Source organism: Apteryx rowi, unplaced genomic scaffold (assembly GCF_003343035.1).
Source record: "Apteryx rowi isolate R43461 unplaced genomic scaffold, aptRow1 scaffold_4, whole genome shotgun sequence".
Classification (NCBI taxonomy): Eukaryota; Metazoa; Chordata; class Aves; order Apterygiformes; family Apterygidae; genus Apteryx; species Apteryx rowi.
In genome coordinates, this window is record NW_020450529.1 from 8,709,956 (window position 1) to 8,731,927 (window position 21,972).

Consider the following 21,972-nt stretch of genomic DNA (forward strand, 5'->3'; position numbering starts at 1 on the left):
GAACATCTATTCGTTACTCATGTAAATGCCCCAAAGTGCATCACCTGCCCGTAGCCCTAAATCTCAGCACCTCCTTCCGCCTCCTGCCGCGGCCCCAAGGCGGGCGCGTTGCCGCGGGCTCTGCGCCGTGCCGCGCCGCGGTGGCTGACGGGGTCCGCTTGCCCTTCCCTCCCTCAGGTGGCACGTGGCGAGGAAGAGCGAGTGCACTGCCCAGTGCGGCCTGGGCTACCGCACCCTGGACATCTACTGCTCCAAGTACAGCCGGCTGGAGGGCAAGACGGAGAAGGTCGACGACCGCTTCTGCAGCAGCCAGCCCAAGCCGAGCACGAGGGAGAAGTGCACGGGAGACTGCAACGTGGGAGGCTGGCGGTACTCGGCCTGGACGGAGGTAAGGGGCGCTCGGGTCTCCTCCAACGTGTCCTCTCTGAGGACGCTCTCAAGTTGCTAAGTCTGTAAATGACCTGTAAAACTTGGCCACGGTGCTTTCATTGCCTTCTCTTGAGGATGCTAGTCCAAGTCAGCCTCATAGTCCTTATCTTCCACTGTGATGAATTTATGCTTTTAACTGTCCTGACATTGGACTTCATTATGCTAAGCCCACTTGGCCATCTTCTCTCATGCAAGCCAGCCACGCTGCTGGCAGTGCTGGCGTCAGCGAGGACGTGTTGCCATCAGTGGAGAATCTTTGAAATGTGCTTTCTTTATCCTTTTTAGCAGAAAGCTTTTCAATGCCCAAGAATATTCCTGAAGGCAAAGGTGGCACCAAGGGAACGATAAGACTAGGGCTTTCCAGAAAGAACATGGTGACGGAGGGGCGGCTGGTTAATTCTCACAAGTGGAATTAACCTCTCCTAAAATGTGAACACGGCAGCAGCCGTTTGGGGGAACTGAAAGGCAACATGTGTAAAAGCAGTAAGAGCGTTATAACCTGAAATGAATCTGTGAAACTCATTACCACAAGATATTATTAAGCTTAGCGAGATTGGATTTTTAAAGGAATATATAAAGTAACAGCCAGTTGCCTAAAGTGTAAATTGTTCTTCCAGAGGTTTTCTGCATTCTCTTCTAAAGCAATTCCCTTCATAGTACCAACTGTAAGACGAGATAAGGAAATAAATGGGCTCTTGGCCTGCGATAGGATGGCAGAATGTGTTTACTCAGTTTATCTTCTTTCAAGTGCTCTAAAAGTTGTGGCGGGGGCACGCGGCGGCGGCGAGCCATGTGTGTTAACACCTACAACGACGTCCTGGACGACAGTAAATGCAGTCAGCAGGAGAAGCTGACGGTGCAGCGGTGCAGCGACTTCTTGTGCCCTCAGTGGAAAACTGGCGACTGGTCCGAGGTAGGTGTCGCTCGCTAGCTGGGACCCATGGGCTGGTGCCTTGAACCCTGATGCACTGATCCTGCAAAGAAACCCTCTGTTTTCCCGCTCTTCCATAAACAGGGTGCGCTGGAATTGGTACCGGTTTGTTTTCTTTGTACAGCCTGAGGGCCATATCCCGGGGCACCCACTGCACCTCTCCCCGCTGTTTAGTAGTCATCTCCTCTGCTGCTAGCTGGAGTCCTTTGCTCCTTCATAATGCAACAAAACCTACRTTAATAGACTTCTTCCCACAGCAGGGCTGAGGATTTAGGAGGATGTTCTTCAAAGGCTGCCCTTCACCTTTGTGGCCAAATAGCTCGCATTTTTGTGCATTGCATCCTGTTAGGAAATAATGAAAGAAATTAAGGGGAAATGGGGACTGTTAGCTGACCATTGTTCCCAGCAAAATATCTCTATTCCGGTTCTAGCTCCTAAGAGCTTGAGCCATTCAGTGGCGGTGGAAGAGGTGTTTGCACCTGCGGGAGTTGCAAGATCTTTATCGCATGCTCTCCAAGGGCAGCAAGTTTGCTCTATTTTTTGCAAGCCTGCGTCACCCTGTTGCACCCTGCTAAAGCCTTGGCAGGCAGTGCTAAGGCTTTGCCACATGTCCCACAGATATAGCAAGTTGCTAGAAGTTGAAGTAGTCACGAGAAGCAGATTATACCTGCCTTGGCGTGGAGGAAGGCACTGCCACGCTGTCTCCTGGCCATCCTGCTTTGCACTTGCGTTTGCTGTGCTTTTCTCCATTGCCTTTGGCATGTYTGAAGAAGTGCTAGGGTCATGGTTTGAAAAAAGTTAATGAAAACAGCCATGAGGCTATCAGAGTTACATGGGCCTTGATCATCTTGAAGCACCGTTAAATCAGGCTTAGACAGGATTTAGCCACTGACTGAGTTTTCTGAAAATAAAGAGCCGTCATGGTCTCGCTTTGTCCTCGCTATCATTTCCCAKCAGGGCTGTTTTCCACACTCCGGTCTGTGCCGTGGACCAATTCCCGCAAGGCAATCCCTTGTCTTGCAAAAATGCTCGTGTGTTTTCCAGCGCGCGTGGTCGTTAGTTAAAGACCCACCTCTCGGCACCGGTTCCTGAGTGGTTGTTTGCAGCGGGCCTGTTTGTAAGCCGCTGGGCAGGTGCTCAGCTGGCAGCGCTCGCCCTGCTCCGCCGGCRCCGCTGAGCTTCTGCTTTGCTCCTCGCAGTGCCTGGTCACCTGCGGGAAGGGGCATAAGCATCGCCAGACCTGGTGCCAGTTCGGCGAAGATCGGTTAAGTGACAGGTTTTGCGATCCCGAAACGAAGCCGGAGTCRGTGCAGAGCTGTCAGCAGCAGGAGTGTGCGTCGTGGCAAGTCGGACCGTGGGGGCAGGTACCGAAAAGCCGCCGTTTTCTCCCCGTTCTGGTGTGACGGGGGCTGCCGGTGTCGCGCAGCGCTGCCAAGAGGCCTGCCGTAACCCTTTCGTCTCCACTCGGTGGCAGGACTGTGTTAACTGATTTGCACACAAAAACAACCCTCTGTTCGCCCGAGTTCAGCATATGGGCAGCAGTGCCAGTACCTGCCCTCTGTGCTAAATTTAATTTGTGTCATACTAAATTGGCCGTGATTTTCAAAAAAAAAAAAAAAAAAAGGGGGTTTCCAAGGTTACGCTCCTAAATCCATATTTAGGCACTTAAATATATGCCCTAATTTTCACAAAAAGCTGCTCCCATTGAATAGCTGTTGTTTTTGATATTTTCCAGTTTAGGAGTTTGGGTTTTTTATGTTAAAATACAAATTGCTCGTTTCTTCCAGAGTATTCTGGCATCTTGTTTTCCACAAAGCTGTTAACTGTTGGCTTGAAAAAACAGCAGCAAACCCGGAGCAGTTGTCCCAACCAGACTTACTGCCCATCAGCAAAATTATTCATTAGCTGGTCGTGCTACTGTGGGTCTGAACAGCTAGTTTTAAAGTAAGATATGATGCAGTTTCTACCAAACCGTAATTCACTGCGTTCAGAAGAGTAAATCATTTAAATGTTTACACCTTCGTACCTGAGGACAAGAAGTGAAGCGTGCAAGGCTCTGATGGGAGCAGTGAATTAAAACTTTGACCTAATTTGAAGCTGAAATGCTGAAAGTAGAGGGAAGTCAGAAGGAAGGATGGGTTTTGTTTGCACTGTTCTTGCTGCATGCTCGGCTAGGCTGATTAATACCTTCTAGATGAAACGGCTGCTCAGACCCCGGCCCTTTCCTCCTGTCTTTCCTCTCCCAGTGCACGACGACCTGTGGACAAGGCTACCAGATGAGGGCGGTCAAGTGTGTGGTAGGCACCTATGTGTCCGTGGTGGATGATAATGAGTGCAACGCTGCGACCAGGCCAACAGATACCCAGGTAAATACTGCTGTTCCCATCTTTGTCTTCTGTTCTTGTGCCCCCAGGCATGAATAACTTTTCCTCTTAACTGGTTGTCCCTGCTGCTAGGAGATCAATGCTCTTGAGAGTGCTCTCGAGTATCAGTGGGTCAGATCTTCTCCATGGGGTATAAGTCACTGCCGCTGTCTCAGCYTGGGGGGAGAGGCGGCGATCGGCCATGGTGAGGATGCAGGTGGCCCCGTGGCCTGTGTCACCGGGTCTCAGCGGAGCTGCTGGACGGCCCTTTCAGTGCGCGCCTTCCTGGCGGCTGAGCTGGCAGCGTGTGGGGTGCGTTCCTGCCAAATGGGGGCAGCTTTTGAGACTGCGCTCCCTGGAGTGGTGCTCGAGGTTTGATATGTCTGTCGCACGCYGTTTTGGGCGTCCCGAGCCCCAGCGTGTTTCCCACCAGCTTCTGAGTGCGTAGGGCATCCTTCTAGAAAGGGTGAATGCTTCTGCACCATCCCTGGGGTAAGCCAACGTGTTTGGAGGCAYCCAAGCTGCAGCTTCGCGGGGGTGTCTGGGAGGCCTGCAGCAAAAGTCCATGTGGAGCAAGAGGAGATGAGGCTCTGCTTCGTGGTCCTTCTGCCTAGAGGCAACCAAGTGGTTGCTCTGTGGCGCAGGAGGTGGTGGARCTGCTCCTTGGCACAGAGTGAGCCCGCCAGCCCGCTCCAAGGGGAGCTCAGGAGCACCGAACAGCACGACTCTCCTCCAGCTGTGCACGGCCAGGAGAGCATCATCTTCTCCTTCCCTTCGTTTTCATTCCTTCAGCAGCAGAGCTGTTAAAATTAAGGTTGTTACTTCCTGTCGGAGAGGAGCAGCACAGCGTCCCATTTTGGTAGAGGTGGGATGGAGGTACCAAGAGCACCAACAACTTCTCAGTGGGGTGGAGAACCTAAGAATGTGCTTGTGAMGTTCCCACCAGACCCTCTCCATGAGGTTGACCTTGCTCTCTTAAGTACCAGATTGCCAAAAAGGCAATGAAGAGCTTGTCACAAGCGCATCAAGACCTCCTGGGTTAAAGACTAGCTTTGGTGGTTAGCTCCAGTCATAGGATGGGATGYGCAAGGGGCTGTGCAGATTCAGAACTAAAGCTGGTCCTAAGAGCTCATGAGCTARGTAGAAGGTAATGGATGGATATAGGAAGACAGACAGAGAGCATGRGGATAAGATGGGACAGTATTTGCTAGCGCAAGAGGCTTGGGCATCAGCGCAGCAGACATCTCCTTTAGGCTTGCACCGGGTCTAGATGCTTGGCTGCCGCCTGGGCTTGCTTGGCTGCAGCGCTGTTGCTGTGTAATGCTAACGACAACTAGGGGCTGTTGTTTCTCACGTGCTGGATGTGCCAGCATAGTATAAGTTCCAGCTCTAATCCTAGCTACAGCCCCTCTGGGCTGATAAATTGAGAAATATTGGACATTCTTTGCAAATTTACTGAAGAGGCTTTTCATGCTGGCTTGCTTTTTTTGGAAGCAAACTCTCTGCAGGCGTAAATTCCCGTTGCAAGCCCATGCATCCCATAGTGTCTGAAGGAGTTAAATAAAACAGAATATTACCATCTATCTGTCATCTAGGGAAATCGTAGTGCTGATGCTTTGGTCCTGCATGACTTCAGAGTTCAACTAAGGCCAGGACATTTAGGAAAGGGCTGTTTTTCCCATGTATGGAGACCCACTGCACTATAGTRAAGGGATAACAAACTCACTTGTCATCAACAGTTGTTCAGCATGCACATCTCCAGGATAAGTAAAATGATAGTAATGTGGAAATCATTTATGCCACTTGTCAGGAGCCGGTCTCTCCTTTGCAGTGGAGCTCAGTATTAATTTCCCCTTTTTGGCAACAAGTATTTGTAGGTGCATGGAGTAAAGTTATGGCTATTCATTACTGCTGTTGCCATACCTCCTGGGAGATCCAGACAGGACCAAAGCCCTCCTGTTTGGCACTGTATCAATGCCAAACAGGAGGGTGTGCCTGTCCCAGAAACCTTGCAGGAGTTTGGGTGAGGTGAAGATCAGCCAGYAGATGTAGGCAGTCCGGGGGGCTGCAGGGAATCGAGGGGCTGCCATCAGCCAGCATGCTGAGCAGCAGCCTCAACACCTCAGCAGCATAACCGTTATTTGGGGAGCTCTGAAGGGAGACAAAGGTGTCAYTTTGCAGATACGTGTGGTCCTATCAGAAGAACTCTCTTAATGCAGTTTCATCTTTTGCCTCAGGACGTCTGGTTGTGATGCATAGAGGTGGCATATGGTTATGGGGGGGTCCCCATTTTAGAGTTCCTTGTAAGCCAAAAGGCCACTGAAGTTCTGCATGTGAAGCCCTCAGATGTTTTAATAGCAAATTTTGCTGGTTCCCCCTGAGGATGCAAGGAGAAAGCCTGCCAAAACACAAATGAACAGCATGCAGGTTGCAGATTTGCAAGGCATTGTGCATTGTTCATAATTACATTGAGGAGATGGCTTACCTGAAACATCTGCAAAGTCTTTATGGTCTGTTTTATTTTCCTCCTTTACCTCATGTATTTCACTTACAGGACTGCGAAATAGCAGCGTGTCCTCCCAATCCAAATAGTCCCGAAGCCAAGAGATCCATATCAGGCATTCACAGGACGCAGTGGAGATTTGGATCCTGGACACCAGTAAGTGCGTGTTGTAATACTTTCAGGATTATTTTACAGTAGACGCTGTGATATTTTTAAGTGCATTTGACCAGCTTTGTATTCCAACACCCCTGCAGTATATAACAAGAAACTTTCTAGCGGACTTGCTTGTTGCTCTTTCCTAGTGCTCAGCGACGTGTGGGAAAGGTACCAGGATGCGATACGTCAGCTGTCGTGATGACCAGGGCTCGGTGGCCGACGAGTCAGCTTGCTTCCACCTCCCAAAGCCGTCGGCCACAGAAATGTGCACCGTGATGCCATGCGGACAGTGGAAGGCCTTGGAGTGGAGCTCCGTAAGCATCGCGCTCCCCAGTGCGGGAGAACCATGTAGACCTCGTTGCTGGAAAAATATTTGAGCAGTCTGTTACATTTGCCTGCTTAAAAGGGGGGAGATCAAGGTTTTCAGCTGTTCTGTATTAGCAATAACTGCCTGTGTGTTTTTTCAAAGCTGGAAATGTGACGGTGTCTCCTTTTTCCCACTGTAACGCAGTGCTCAGTGACTTGTGGTCAAGGTAAGGCAACGCGACAAGTGATCTGCATCAATTACAGTGACCAGCTGGTGGACAGAAGCGAATGCGATCCGGAGGACCTGCCCGCCACCGAGCAAGACTGCTCCATGTCTCCTTGTCATCCAAACAGCCACGACTACGGCAGGCCCATCCATCCTTTCCTCTACCCRGATCATCGGCTCAAGCTGCAGCCGGGAGGCAGCCCGAACCGAAACCGCGCACATGTACCAGGAGGCAATCAGTGGAGGATTGGCCCCTGGGGTGCTGTGAGTGCCCCCATTTTTCTTATTTCTGCTTATTCCTTTCTGGGCAAATTCTGGCTTTTTTAATGTCGCTGCGCAGGGAAAGGAGGGAGCCTTTCACTGCTCTCCGCTCACGCGAGTAAGCGTTGCAGCGGGGCGCAGGTTCGCTTCTCGTTCCCCTCGGGCTTCACCGAGGCTCTGCAGGCAGAAAGCTGATGGCATCGTTTTCCGAGGCAATGGCCAAACTCCGCTCCTTGGCCGTCCCCCGGGACGTTTACAGCCGCGCAGTGCTGTTGCCAAAGCACAGCAGAGCCTCAGTGCCAGCTCCTCTCCCCCCACCGGGGCTTGAAACGCTTTATCGCGGAAGTCCCTAAAGGGCATTAAGCATGAATGCAATGTTAGACACTGGAGCGAAGGCAGKGGGGTTTACTCACCTGCTTAAAACTACGCTCGTGTTTATTTTCTTCRCTTAGTCAGCACCTAAGTCATTGCACTGCTATTGCTAATAGCCGGGGTTTGMAGTTAATAATGCCTGTTGGCCGTATTAAGTTTCTGGCTGTGCGTTCCCACGGTGCGCTGCCCTGGGAAGGAGCCGGGAATCCGCGGTTATTCCTGGGCTCAAAGCAGCCGTGGGCAATTGTGTCTTCCAGTGCTCCAGTACGTGTGCGGGGGGCTTCCAGCGGCGGGTCGTGGTGTGCCAGGACGAAAACGGGTACACGGCAAACGGCTGCGATGAGAAAACCAAACCCGCGGAGCAGAGGTCGTGCGAATCGGGCCCCTGTCCGCAGTGGGCTTATGGCAACTGGGGGGAGGTGAGCGCAGCGCTAATCCTCTTCTCCCTGCGCGGGGGAAGGTTTTCATTAGCGGGCGGCTGAAAAATGGGAGAAGAGGGGGGGAATTTCGGTGACGTTTATTAGAAAGACTGGAGCATGAAAGGCATCTTCTGATAAATGAGTGAACCCTAGCAACTGCTTGATGTTGTTTTCGGTTCCGTTTGTCACGGAAAAAAGTTGTTCCCGGGCAAAAGCAAATTCTGCAAAAGTTTTTTTTTTTAATTTTTATTTTTAAGAGAAGTCTATTTTAACTGAAGGCCTTTTTTTATTAAAAACACTGCTCCCTTCAGAAAATTTATCTGAGACAAGTGATTAAAGGTGTTAACCTCCGATATTATGCTGGGCTGGACAATATCRTTGTCAAGCAGGACAAGTAACTCTGGGAGGTGAGAAAGTGGRACGGCTGGTGGGACGTCGGAAGCTCATATGCTGTTTGGGGGGGAGCTGGCTGGTTCACAACGGGATAGCCCCCGGGTCTTGAGAGGTGCTAGTGCTTAGAGCTACCAGTAGTCAGTATTTGAGCTGCCAAAATTGTAATTCCTGTGTCCTCTGCCAACTTGCAGTGCACAAAGCCATGCGGGGCAGGGACAAGAACGCGGCTGGTGGTGTGTCAGCGCCCTAATGGAGAAAGGTTTACAGATCTGAGCTGTGAAATCCTCGACAAGCCGCCGGACAGAGAGCAGTGCAATGTGCAGGACTGTCCTAGAGATGCTGCCTGGAGCGCTGGTCCTTGGAGCTCGGTACGGCCATAAACTCTTTCTCTTTGTGAACCRTTTTGGATGTTCCGTAACAGCAGATTTAACTTGCTTCAAAACAAGGTGCTAACGCTTCATGTCTTAAAGCTGCACTTAAAGAGGATTCTTGACAATATGTTCAGAATAACGCCTGTTCAGGAAGGGCTTACATTAGGGGAGCTCAAGTCCTTCAATTTAAAAGGCACTTTCTGCTAAGTAACCAACTTTTGTCCGTTTTATGACACTGTGCAAGCGCTATGCGTTATGACTCTCGGTTCTGACTGAGTTCTTTGCATATGGATTTAAACCTGGCATTTAAGCAGTACATGTCAACTGAAGTTCAGTCGTACTGACACTTAATGGTAATCCTGCACTGTGCACCTACTGGTTTACAAGTTGCATGTTCTCTGCCAAAAACAAGATGACAGGGGGAAATTTGTACTAAATTGCATTAACTCACAAGCATGTACAAGTGCRTATAGGTGTGTGTGTGTGTTCCCGCACATACATTTATATAGAAACACATGCACATTCACACCCGTGATAACATATAGCTGTATTTCTATTCCCATGTAAAACGCAAGGGGAATGTATTGTGCAGAGGCACTGGTAAGCGGTTCTCATGCATTTCTCTGGTTCTGGATAGTTTTTGTCTGGCCTGATCTCCAGCTGCTGCTTTAGACATCATTAAATCAGCAAGGGCTCAGCAGGGTGTAGGAAGGCTTAAAACCGTGAGCGTTTTCCGATCCCGGAGCAGGGGTGGTTGAAAATGCCGCGTTGCCGCAGAAGGAGCCTGCTGCACAGGGACGCTCTTCGGGCGGCTCGAGGGCAGAGCGGCCAGGCGCAGGGGGTCCGGGCTGTTGCATTGCACCCCGCGGCTCTGAAATGCTCCCTGCTGATGTGAGTGCAACGTGGGGCACTTCCAAATGGGGTGAAAACCACGGACGTGCCGGTTTTGGAGTGGCCTTCAAATAAACGTCGAGCTTTAGTGTATATTTTGTTATGAAGTAGTTAAAGGAGATTTTAAAAAATGAATTTGACTCAAAAGCACTTTATGAGAAAAGAAGAAAAGAGGCCTATTTGTAATATATTAGACCTCCTTAATAGTTTTGGTTTGAGGAGTCATCTTACTGGGCTGTAACTTCCCTCTAGTTTCTGTGGATGCTTTCAGTAACATTTCTCAATCTTTTCATCATACCTCAGTGAGTTATGCAACAGCCATAAAACTGCTGAACTCGTGTTTCTATGGTGCTTCACCAGTGCAAGGGACAGTGATGTGAAATATTTCATTTGCGGTGCTAATGTATCACTTGTACACTGATAGTTGGTGCTAAAAACGAGTGAGCTGAGCTAAGCAGAACTAGCAAGCCGTGCAGTTGTTTTTCTCCCGGAATTACCAACTAAAAATTGCTGCTAACCCTTATTACCGGTGCTGGAACGTTTGCAAGAACCGAAGGTGTGGGCCGAGGTACGTTGCGTTTTGGTGTCCCGCAGCAGTTGGCCTCTCCCCCACCGCAGGAGCAGCCGCTAGGGCTGCATCTGCTCCAGCGTCTTGAAATGCTGGGCGCAGCCCTGCGTTTTGGGGGTTTCTTTTACCCTGGAAAACGTCCCTCGGCTCTAGCTGCCGCCGTTGGGCCCCGGCTTGCAGTCTCGGGTGGCTCTCCTGGGCAGGAGGCCACCACTGTCGCCTGATTAAGGGAGCAATGAAGCGGGTGCCCACCCGGCATCGCCGTGATTGGCAGCGCCGCTGGCCCACCTCGGTGGTGGTGGTCACTCGTTCGGGCTCTGGGACTGCACGGTGGCGGCAGCAGCTTTCGCCCGCCCGGGGAAGGGGTTGTAGAGCTGAGCTAGGATTATTCCCACAAAATGACTTGATTTTTCAGGTCTTTTACTGCCTAAGTGTCATTTGGCTCTGACACAGGCGACTGCAGCCTGGGTCTGAAGACTCAGTCCTGTCTACGGGGTCAATAGGGGACTGTGGCTTCATGTCCCTCCTACAAAATTCACTACGTATACGTCTACCTCGTGCTACTACTGTAGGTAGTAAARTCCACTTTTTTTTTTTTTAAGCATGGTATCGCCTGATTTGCTTTAGCTCTGTCATCGACTGCAAACATCGCTCTGTAGCTGTACATACTTCATCGGTTCAGATGGAGTGTCACTACCATATTTTTTGGTCACTTTTGAAACAAGAGTATAGTATTAGCTGAAACTTTTCAGCAGTATGGATTTATGTATTTATGTAAAAGTGTATTTATTTTTCCAATATTGTTATTTAATTTTATATAAATATTGCATTCATTTACAATGTTTAATGTTAATGTTGAAGAGTGAAAATTAAAGACAAGTAGAATGTAATCATAAAGGAATTTGTATAATGATTTCTTGACTCTTTTGCTAAGTTAATATACTTAGTTTTGCTAACTTTTACTAAATTTTCTGAAATGGTGCTGCGATGTTCCATCTTTTGATTCACTTTTATTTGCTTTGTTCTCCAATAGAAACTGTCATTCTCAGTAATTAAACAAATGCAGTTACAAGTGTATAAATTATGAAGTTTGGTTAACTAATTTCTTGCAAGCATCTGATTGGCTCAGCTTCACACGAGTTTGACTGAAATTAATACCGTAAAATACACACAAATTAAAGCAGAGAGAGTCTAAAGAGTCCAACCGTCAGTCCTTAGGTGAAATTCCCCTGCAATTTGATACAGTAAACAAGTGATTTTATCTGACTGGTTTAAGCTGGGTTTTAAAGAGAGAATTAAAGGAATGAACAGGTTCTGTGTGTAAATGATAATTCTATAATAGGAGACTGGTGAGATGCATTGTCGTTATAATGTATGTTCAAAGAGGACTAAGAGAAGGTGATACCTTTATTTCCTTGCTTCTTTAAGAACATGTATTTAAACACTGGAGAATTGTAAGCCACGTGATCGACCTTACTTTTTTATTAAAATAACGCTTTAGAAAACATGCAGAGACTGTCACCGGGGTACAGAGACTGTTCTTTCTCCTCTGAATGCCTTACAATGTGAACGGGTATAGATTTCTTTCCAGGCTCTCAAATAATGAGAGGAAATCGCGCCGCATTTTCAAGAATGAGGGAGAGGTTCACAAAGAGTATTATTCATCAGTTCCCTGAAAACCTGAGGCCGAACCCACTTATCCTGGAGTAGATCCGCTCCTTACAATAATCTGTGTGCAATTTTGTTTCTGTTAAGTTAACGGCAAAGAAATTCTCAGGGGCTTTGAGCAAAGACGGTGTCCTCTGGTTGAGAGCTCTCCCTGAAACCGTGGGGAGTTTCTTGCAGAGCCCTGGGCGGGTGCAGCAAAGGCTTGGGGAAGCCCTTTCTGYTAGGGCACAGATATAAAAAAGGGAGCTGGATTGCCATAGGGAATCTCCTCTCCCCTTCCAGTATGTATATGCATCATTTAAGTTAATGGGGTCTGCTGTAGCTGGGACATGGATCTCTAAGCAGGTGACCTGGCCTTTGCATCCCGCGCTTGCTGCTGTGTGATTTCTAGATGTGTTTTATCAGAAATTTGCCAATTCTGGGGGCTGGGTGTTTTTTATATCTGGAAATAAAATTGTTAGTTCTAAGCAAAAAAAAAAAAAGTTGAAAAAAGTTGATAACCAGCCTGTATCTTTTTCTTAAGAGAAGTAATGGTGATATAGAGTTTACCATAACATACAACTGTATCCTGCTACAATCTATGAATAATGCTGAATTCACTTGTCGTGGGCTTCTCATCCTTTCCTAATTAGAAAATATACACAGATAAGGTAAAGCAATTGTATCTCAYGGGGGTGTCCTGGTTCAGTCGGGTGAGTCATTTGGATTTCATTGCATCGGGTTAGTAATCATTTCAATTTGACCTGTGGATGATATTGGATTTTGCTTTGTTTAGKTTTTTTTTTTTTCCCTTAAGAGGATTATGATTTTAAAAATAATCTCTACTGTGCTTTGCCAAGTACTTATCGCTCCTTGGTATCAAAAGTTCTAGCTACTAATGCAATTGTCATATAGCTCTTAGCGCCTGGAAAACTGGCATGTGCTTCCCAGCTCTTTACCCAGTAGGCAGAAATGCCGCTATCGTATTCTTTGAAGACTTTTTGATCTAACAGCACAGAAATGGAAGCTTAGCGTAAAAGAATTAGAATGTTAACTTGCTAAACTCCAAACTCTCTCTTATGGGGGCCGATGTGAAGTCAGCTTTGGTTTCGGATGACGATGCCGTACCCCGTTAGCCAGGGCTGGGAGGCGATGGCGTCGGCGGCTGAGGTCTTTACAGGGCTCCTCGGCTGCGTCTGCCGGTGCAGGGACGCAGGTAATGGCAGAGTCGCTCCGGAGACAAGGTGGGAAGAGCGCAGCCTGCCTGGCCGGCATCCGTGCCAGGAAGCAGCACGCAGGAATTTCAGTCTCAAAGTTGGTGTCGATGGAGAGTTCAGGTTATTTGCATTTCGTCCTGTCAGCCCCCTGACCTGCTGCTTGCAAAGTGCCCTCGCCGTGAAACCCGCTGCAGATGCGCTGTTCCACAGCCGTATTCCCCTGTCGGGGTTCGGATGATATTCCTGGCAGTCCGTGTGTCAGCTCTTGCTCAGGCGTCAGTGATAACTGGGACAGGTTTGGTTGCAAGCGTACCTACCTCTGCCGGTCTGCTCCTCTCTTCTGCAGGAAACCCATTTGCTGCGGCAGCAGCGTTACTGAGTTGCGCTGTGATTCTGYACGCGTGCTTCTGCAGTAGCAAAGCCACCCCGGAGAAGGGAGTGACAGGTCCCCAGAGCTGCTCAGACACTTGGGTTCACATGGCTTTTCCTACCCCTCGCTCATCCGATGTTGGTTCAGGCTCTGCGATTGCCGCAGCATATCTGTGTTTCTCTGTGGTGCCAGGCGTTATCGGAATAATAATAGTAATAGTAATAGTTAATAATAATCCCACCCGTGAGAGGCCGTGTGAGAAGGCCAAGTGTTGCAGCCCCAAAGGGCTGGTTTGGACAGTCCCAGTGCCCCAGACCCACGTGGGGAGAGGCACTCTGTGGTTTGGGTGCCTGTAGAAACGCATGCAGAAATCTTAGCAAAGATTTAATAAAGCTGATGCAGAGCCAAATGAGAACTTCCTAGCCTATTGCTATCCGCCCCGACCTGTCTGAAAGCTGTCTCCCCGTCTGAAAGCTGTTTGCCGTACGCATAGTTTGGTCCGTCTCAGCTGTTGTCTCTTGGGTTTGCTGCCTGCCTTCTCTTTAGGATTAGTCAGACCTGGTGGCTCCAGGGACTGCCGGTTCGGCGCGCTGATAAAATGCAGAGAACTTGTCTGCTTTCGTTCCCGCGTGGGAAAAAGGCCTGTGACGGCGCAGACCTGTTTGCTTTTATTTAAAGCAGCAGCCCTGCGGCTGCGCGTGTCGTCGGTGCAGACCGTGCCCCGCTGCCGGCGCCCCGGCACGCAGCTGCGCAGGGGCACGCAGGGCTCCAGCGCCCACGGCCCCCGGAACGCCGCCTCTCCCGATGGGCGCCGGGGCGGCGAAAGCCACCCTGTGCGCCGCGACACCGGCAGTCTTGCCGCCGGCCTTTTCCGTTTCTCCTCGTGTCCTTCTGGGCATTCATCCCAAAGGCTAAATTTAGTCGGGGTTTCCGCTTTTAATGTCTCAGCCCGAGTTTATCCAGGGCAGCAGGGACAGATGCTGTCCCAGCTGAGCTTCCCCGTCTGATAACTCCGTGGCCACGTCCCCTGCCGGGGCTCAGAGCCACAGCTAGCGGCTCTAGCCCGGTCACAGGTGGGTAAAACCAGTGATGAGCAGTTGCTGCAGTGCCCTGCTCGAGAGTCACCCCGCTGTGACCGGGGAGCTGCTTTGGCTTCAGCACGCCTGGCCTGTGGCAACCCCGGAGCAAAGCTGCCGCGTAGGCAGTGAAACATCACTTTATCCTCTGCTGCTACTGTATAATCTCCGATTCTTATTTTAATTTTTACTGCGTTCACCTATCATCACTGGTCCTTCATTGCTGCTTCTGTTATTTCTCCTTAAATAAGGAGAACTATATATATTTTGCTCTCAGTTCTGCYGTCTCCTGTTTGCTATGGTGTTGAYGCTCCGTGGAAGCRGGAAAGCTGTAGCGCAGCCCTAGAAGTCCCGTGTGCTGGAGCTGCAGGTCAGGGACCGCGCTGCGACACTGGGCGCTTAGACCCCAGCGTGCACCGCAGAGCTTTGCGGGATCAGGTCCTCGCGGGCTTCATTTCCTACAACTTAGTTYTCAGCTGTCTTCATCCACACGCCTCCACGAAGGTAACGTTGAGAGGTGTAGTGGCTATTTGGCTGCATTTGGTGTACTTCAGTGGCTGATTTTTTTATGCTTCCCTTCTTATGCATTGTTTCCATGAGATGGTGACTTTCTAGCTGGCCCGAGCTTCAACAAAACGTTACGGCACCGTTGGCGGGCTCTTGCTTCAGTCGTCATGTCACGATCGGGCCGCTGATGGCTGCTGGCTTTGTAAAGCCTGTGGACCCGATGCACATGCACACATGTGAAAAATAAAGCAATAAATACAATTGCAATAGCTGGGAACATTCGTGTCCCAAAGTAGTAGCTTTCTGTGCGGTAACTGAAATACGTGTTAGACTGCAGGAAATGCATTAGAGCAGTAACACGCTTTCAAGGATAAGCTGTGAAGTTCAACATCTTCAAGTAGCTCCCGGAGCTGGGAAGTCTGCATGTGTTCTTGCCCAYGTTTGAGATTTACAGCGTATACCCCAAACTGCAATCATAGCTGCTGCTCGAATCCTAGGGACTGGAAGGTTTAGAAACAAGAACGTGTGATGATGAGGGACACTGAGCACAAAGGCATCTACCGCGCTTCTAACTTGCCTGGTGACTGATTAGTGCAGTCATTAAGGAAAAGCAATGTAGTCCATCTCATTCCAAAGCAYTTAAAGCTCTATTCATGTTTTGCTTTTTACTAGCTCACAGGGAAGGCGAGTGAGCCAGCAGCGTGTATGAAAACGTGTTTGATGCCCAAGACTGTACGCAGGCAGGCAAACAGCGTTTGATCACTGCTGCATTAAGCCAAGATTTTTCTTTAAAAGGGCAGGGAGCAGCAAGAAGCTCAACGCTGCTACAAACACCCGGTGAGATGCTCACCTGTGAAACAGGGCTGGCTTATTTTGTCTGTCACATCATCTAGCACGGAGAAATCTGGGACTTCTAAATGGTATTATAATACAACTGTTCACTAAAAAAATGAAGTGTCGGTTTGCCTAGGCTGCTTGCTGCTTCAATTGCTACTTTTTAAAAAGTGCCACAGCATGGAAARTAGGTTTCATCAGCCTCTTCTACATCCCATTATACTGGCTTCCTTGGGTAGCTCACACGTTTCCTCCTAATTTGAGGAAACGACATCCAATGCTTCCCTCCCTGGGGAGACCTGCGATCGCTACTTGGTGTTTTTTCTTGTTTGTTTTTTAAGTCGAATAGGTTGCACCAGTGCGGAGATGCAGCTTTTAAGGCAGGCTTTGGGTGTTCCCAGCCCTGCTGCCTTCGGCACTCGTGACGCCTCTGTACAGGATGTAACGGCACTGCGGGCGGTTAASGGAGGTGGAGAAGGTGCTTCGTAGCAGATGGCTGCAATAGAAGAGATGCAAGGCTTCTCCTCTTGCTGTAGTTACCTGGTTTTCTCCCATTTATTCTGCGATGTCCCCAAGCTCAGAGAAATCATTCTATTGACTTCAGTTCTCGGGGCTTTAAATCTTGGAAGAGTTAGTAGAGCCACCACCCATGAGAGTCATTTCTTCTGGGACGGTCTCTGCTGGCTGGAAGAATGAGCTCCAGGCACATCAGCCTCTTCCCTTCTGCTGCTGTAACAAATTAAGTTGAACCCCTTTCTTTAAGAAATTTCTTTTTTACCTGTCGCTACACATCATCCCAGTTTGTTCACCCGTCACTGCAGCTTGGCTTGGTAGTGGAAAGGTGAAGGCTTATTGGATTATTTTATTTCTCCCTCCTGCAAGTAATCAAGTAGGAAGCTGTTTCGGCCGGCTCTGTTGACTGTCGTGCTGCAGCGATGAGAGCAGAGAAGCTGGAGGGTTCACAACCAGTGTACGCCGCCCGGCGAGGGCGAGCAGAGCTGGTGGCCAGCCAGCACRCATGTTCCCTCTCGCCCATGCCCGCGGCGAGGACCGCTCCTCGGGGACACCGGGGCGCAGTCCGCCCTGTGCACGCCAAGGGACGCCCTTTGCCTCCTCAGGACGTTTCCACAGAGGTTTCTTGACAGTGCTCACAGGCGTGCTGGGACTGCACGCTCTAACGTTCATGTCTTTTCTTCAGTCCTCCCGTTTCTCTGGGGCGTCAGCACAGATTAAGCATTTCTAAAGCCTCTTCCAAGCTGTAGTGCGATGCTTTGGTTTGTTTTGCTTGGGGCTCTGGTCCAGTTGCCCTCCCTTGAGTGTAGAGACCGCTGTCCCTTTTAATATACAAGTAGCAGATGTTCTGGGCCCGTACCAGGTGAAAGCACCAGGACYGTGGGCTCTGCAGCCCTCAATAGCYGTATGCATCATGGTGTGGCTCCCTCTTACAATTTGGCAGAAAAAAGAAAGCCRGCCTAGGTGAACTGTGCCCTACGTACCATGTCGTCCCCTCCTGTAGGCACTGGCCTCTCGATGTGCTGATGCAGCCAGAAGAACGGGGTTTCAAAGCAACGAGCAACAGATATTTCCTGAACRTCTCCTAAAGTGCTGCAGCAGCTGGAGAAACCATAACGTGGAGCTGCACCTTTATTTCAAGCTTGTCGCTTGTCCTACTGAAGCCGAGGGAATTACATGCTAAAAATCAGGCCTGAGCTAAAATACCTTGCTGCTTTGAAGCTAGTGACGTTAGTGTTTGAACGCCACAGAGCTCTTGTTGCTGAATAACGTGCAAAGACTCGGACGCTTTTAAGCGGCGAGGAGCGATCCGTGCTTATCTTGGCGGCGTGTCTGCTGGGTCCTCTCTGCTGCGGAGGGGCAGATGCTAAAGGCTGTGATTTCAAAGTTACCAGCRTCTGATAAAAGCAGCTTAAGTTATAGCAGGAGACTGATGTACGCTAACGGGATGCTGAAATGTAGCTGCGAGGGCGCGTGGCCGGACTGTGCTTGCAGTTGGAGAAGTGTGCTGACATCCAGGAGCGCAGCCCCTAATGGAAAGGGGATGTACGAGTGCGATGCAGCGTTGTAGGGCTCCGTCGTCTTCCCTGTTTTGCTTCATCTAGCACRTGTTTCGGCTCAGACGGTTGGGAAGAATGAATGAGAGCTTACTTTTAATATAATCCTTAATGTGTGGAAATCTAAGCCTACAAAGATTGATTTTAATTTCCTCCGAAAAGTTGCTCCTGGCAGAATCTGATAAAGATGTTTTTAGTCTAATTCTCCTCCACCCCCCCACCCCTGTCTTTCCTGAGCTATCGGAGTTATACTTATCTTAGGGAATTCATTTGGTGATCACCACAGCTTGCATTCATTATCTCGAATACCTCCCAAATCGTAGGCTGATGCACGGCGCCTGGAGAAGTGGCCTGACAGCATTTTTTTGAAACTTTTCTCTTTTAGCRGAGAATTTACCTAGATTCTCATTGATAGTTTGCTTTTCTGCCCTGTATTTAGCTACCTATTGAGTGCATGAGAAGCAGTTAATGCCAAGCAGAACCACTCCATCCCTTTTGACTGATCTGTGCTGCATGGGGTTTTTTGTTTGTTTTTTCTTTTCTTTTTTTTTCTTTAACCAAGATCTGCTCGTTTCTATTGAGGACTACTGAACACTCTTGGTGCCAGACGGACACGGCTTGCTGCCTTCCCACTGGTGGCAGCATGRCCCTGTGCAACCAGGGGAGCAGCGCGGAGACCACGGTCTTCTGCAGGAGGGGCCAAGAAAAACGTGGTCCCAGCCTGCACCTCGAATTCCCCGGCAGAGTCGCTGTGGTGTAGGAAACGTGAGGATGTGCAGTGTCGAGGTTGGCTTTTGAATGTTCAGCATCTGGGCCTAACCACCCAGAAATTTTGTGCGCGTTTCCAAGAGCTTTTGGGGTACATATTCTGTTTTTCCCTATTCCCAGCCCAGTGAGAAGCTTTGGAATCAGGTCACAGCCTTGCTGCTTTAGCGAGCTGTTAATGAAGGAGACGTACCTTCGTCTTCCAGAGCAGGAAATGTAGGGAGGTTAGGTTAAAGCAATTCACATATACTCGGTAAAATAAAATAGCCTTCGTCATCCTTGGACTCTGAAACAGAAAACAAATATCTGTGGGAGTGAAAGCACGAGCTTGCTACGCGATAACAGGGCATTGCATTGCAGGAGACATTTAGCATCGTGTTGTGACCTGCCTGGAAAGAGGGGATATGGAAATGGTTTTGTCAGATTTATTTAAACGTTTTGTTGCATGTAAGTAAGCGGCATGTTTATTTGAACAAATCAGCTGCATGCGAATCCGTGGTTCTAGGCGCTTTAACAAAACTARTCATGCAATAAACACAGTTCCCCTGACTCCGTGCCCAAACGCTTTGATCCTAGTGCTGTTAGGGAAGTCCTTCTGTCCTTGTTCTCTGTGTAAAGCGCCAGGTGTGACYGGGTGTCCAGCCTTTCCAAGCCGCTCGTACACAGGTTTGATGCTCCACCTGTGCCGCACATTGCTGCAAGTTGCCCAAACCTTGCAGAAACGTGCTCCCTGCCTGCCGGGAGCGCGCGGCGGGACAACCACGCGGTGGGACGCTTACCTTGCCCCTGTCTTGGCAGGGAGAGCGTGGCCGGCCTGTAGGGTTCACCCCGGCGTCGTGGTAGCTCTTGCTGGGCCGTGTCCCTTTACCGTAGGCTGGAAACAGTGTTTTAGAGCAACGTTTTCCAGCGTTTCAGTGGAGGCACAGGCAGGCTGGTGGTGGACATGTCTGTGTCTACGTGATCCTTAGCTCCAGGAAGCCTGGGGGCAAAAAATACTAGTACGCTACCTTGGCTGCACCTTCAGGGCTGGATCCCAAGATGATTAAAACCAGTAGGAGTCTTTCTGTTGACTTCAAAGATCCTTGGATGAGGCTGCTATTCCACAGAGAGCCACCCCGCCATCCCCAGTCCTTTGAAGCGTTTTCTGCAGGGGAAAAAGAAAAAAAAGGAACGAAAGAAAGAAATCTGTGAAAGGAGTGTTTTTGTCTGTGCTTTTCAAATGCTTTAAAGAAGCCAAGGTCAAAGCTTACCTCGCTGTGGCGTTGTTATTGATAGATACCGTGAGCGGCTGCAACATTTCCAGCGATGAAAAGAGTTCAGTTAATGAAATGCAAAGTTCTTCCAGGGTCAAAAATAAATGATTAGGCCGATTGGAGTAGCTAGGTGTATTGCTTCCCTCAGTCACGCGGCACTGAGATGAAGTGCCCTATTAAGCTATGTTCTGCATGTGGCTTACATATGCTTAAATTCTGCATGCCAAATAGAAGTTGGAAATACCTGAGAAGAATTAAAAGGCAGTTATGAGGGAAACTCTTTGTAAAGGAATTTTCAGTCTCTAATACTTGGTTACATTAGATTTATTCAGCCTCTCTTTTCTGTCAGTGCAAATGAGCTCATAACTCGCATGTATGTGAAAGCAAATGGATGTTTTGGATCCAAAAAGGCGCAGCTGCCTATCTTTAATTTGTATTAAAGCCAGGCATAAAAATGATTGATTACCGCATCTTGAGAATTATATCCGAGTATTATGAAAATTAGTCAAATTGTGCCTCAGACCCAGCATGCACCGCAGTGCGCCGGCCGCCCCGTCGCTCGGCCCTCCGAGAGGAGGGCAGCATTGCGTGCCCGTCCCGCGCGCCCCTCCTGACGGGACGGCGCACGTGATCGTGGCGTGCCACCATACAGGCTCCAGGCCAAAGTGAAGCAATTTGAAAAAGAGGGATTAAAACCTGTGGACTTTACTACTTACTGTTTGTAAGAGGAAATGTGTGTCGGAGAACTTCAGGTCCTGAGAAATGTGCTTGTGCTGTTGCRCAATGTTGATGCTCTTTCTTTAGAGTAAACAGCAGGGTCAATATATTTTTACATYAGGAAGAAAATGCACTTTCCTCCATGGCTTGGGATGTGGGGCAAGACAGAGTATCGATGAAGTGTGTGAGCTTTCTCTTTAGCTGTGGCTATCATGTTAAAGACAGTGGTGTCAAGCCTTATGGAGAGCGCTTACCAAGGATCATTTGGATTCATATGAAAGTATCAGTGTTAKCATTTAGTCCAAAGATGGATGGAAATATTAGAAGTTTATGACTGGGTTTGGTAGGATTTGACGTCTCCTTCTTGCTGCTGACGTTCATTGCCCGGTAAGCTGGAAATGCTGAGAAACTGCAGATGCATGTGGCCTTCTCCCATCTTTYGCCGGAGTGCATCTTCTCAGTGCACTGCAGTGTCCCAGGAGTRCGCCAGGTGTCTAGTATCCATCCGGTTGCAGAGCTGGGTCTGTCTCCCATGGCCAGATCTGCTTTGGGGCAGGCACCTAATGAACAGTCCTTTAATCCCATTGATTTCCAGGGAAGTTGGCTGGCTTTGTGGCTCTGCTAGTGCTCTTACAGCAGGAAAACTGCCTTTTTCGGGACGTTGCTTATACATACTTTTAAGCATCAACAATCTTATGAGTTATATCCCTTTCTCTCCACGTTTGTCTGAACTCTTCCTTTTGTAAGCCTTTGGAAGAAGTTATTGCTCTCTCAGTGTTTCTTTGTATACCTCTTAACACCATAGGGGATGAATGATCTGGAAGTAGTGCTGTAATTTAAAAGAATCACAGCTGTCAATGCACGTGCCAATTTCTAGTGTAATGGATCTTCCAGAGCTGCTGCATATATAATCTCTATTTTGTTAGGTTTCAACTATATTCATAGCCTGGGAAGACTTTGGCCTGTAATTTATTTCTTAGCAAATCTACTGATGGAGTGACTCCAAAAAGGAGGAAGAAGCATCATCTCTGCATGTTTGCGCCGCTCTGAAAAGAAAGCAGAGCATTTATATTGAGAGGTGGCTGAAATACTGTGTTTGTGCCCAAGAATTAAACCAGGATGCTGGTGATGCAGCATGTAATGACTTGCATAACATGTAATGAAGAAATTGAAACAGTCCCTGGGTGCATCATGCTGAGTAAGAGGCTTGTTCTACAAGAAACTGTCATATTAAATTCTTGTCGTGATTCCAGACCCCTTTGATTCCTAAATCTTTTGGAGGAGACTAATCTGAAATCAAAGTGAAGTTGCTTGGGGTTTGCATGCCA

The 21,972-nt window shown here is 48.9% G+C and overlaps 1 protein-coding gene across 1 annotated transcript in view; it reads left to right on the forward strand.

Moving 5' to 3' along the window:
* ADAMTS9 (ADAM metallopeptidase with thrombospondin type 1 motif 9) overlaps positions 1–21,972 on the forward strand; it is an 82,905-nt gene that overhangs the window by 40,064 nt on the left and 20,869 nt on the right. The window contains exons 19-27 of the mRNA XM_026074927.1: positions 178–388; positions 1,178–1,342; positions 2,560–2,724; positions 3,607–3,726; positions 6,278–6,382; positions 6,529–6,696; positions 6,894–7,178; positions 7,805–7,966; positions 8,551–8,727. Of these exons, the coding sequence (XP_025930712.1) occupies positions 178–388; positions 1,178–1,342; positions 2,560–2,724; positions 3,607–3,726; positions 6,278–6,382; positions 6,529–6,696; positions 6,894–7,178; positions 7,805–7,966; positions 8,551–8,727 (1,558 nt within the window). The remainder of the gene's footprint in view (positions 1–177; positions 389–1,177; positions 1,343–2,559; positions 2,725–3,606; positions 3,727–6,277; positions 6,383–6,528; positions 6,697–6,893; positions 7,179–7,804; positions 7,967–8,550; positions 8,728–21,972) is intronic.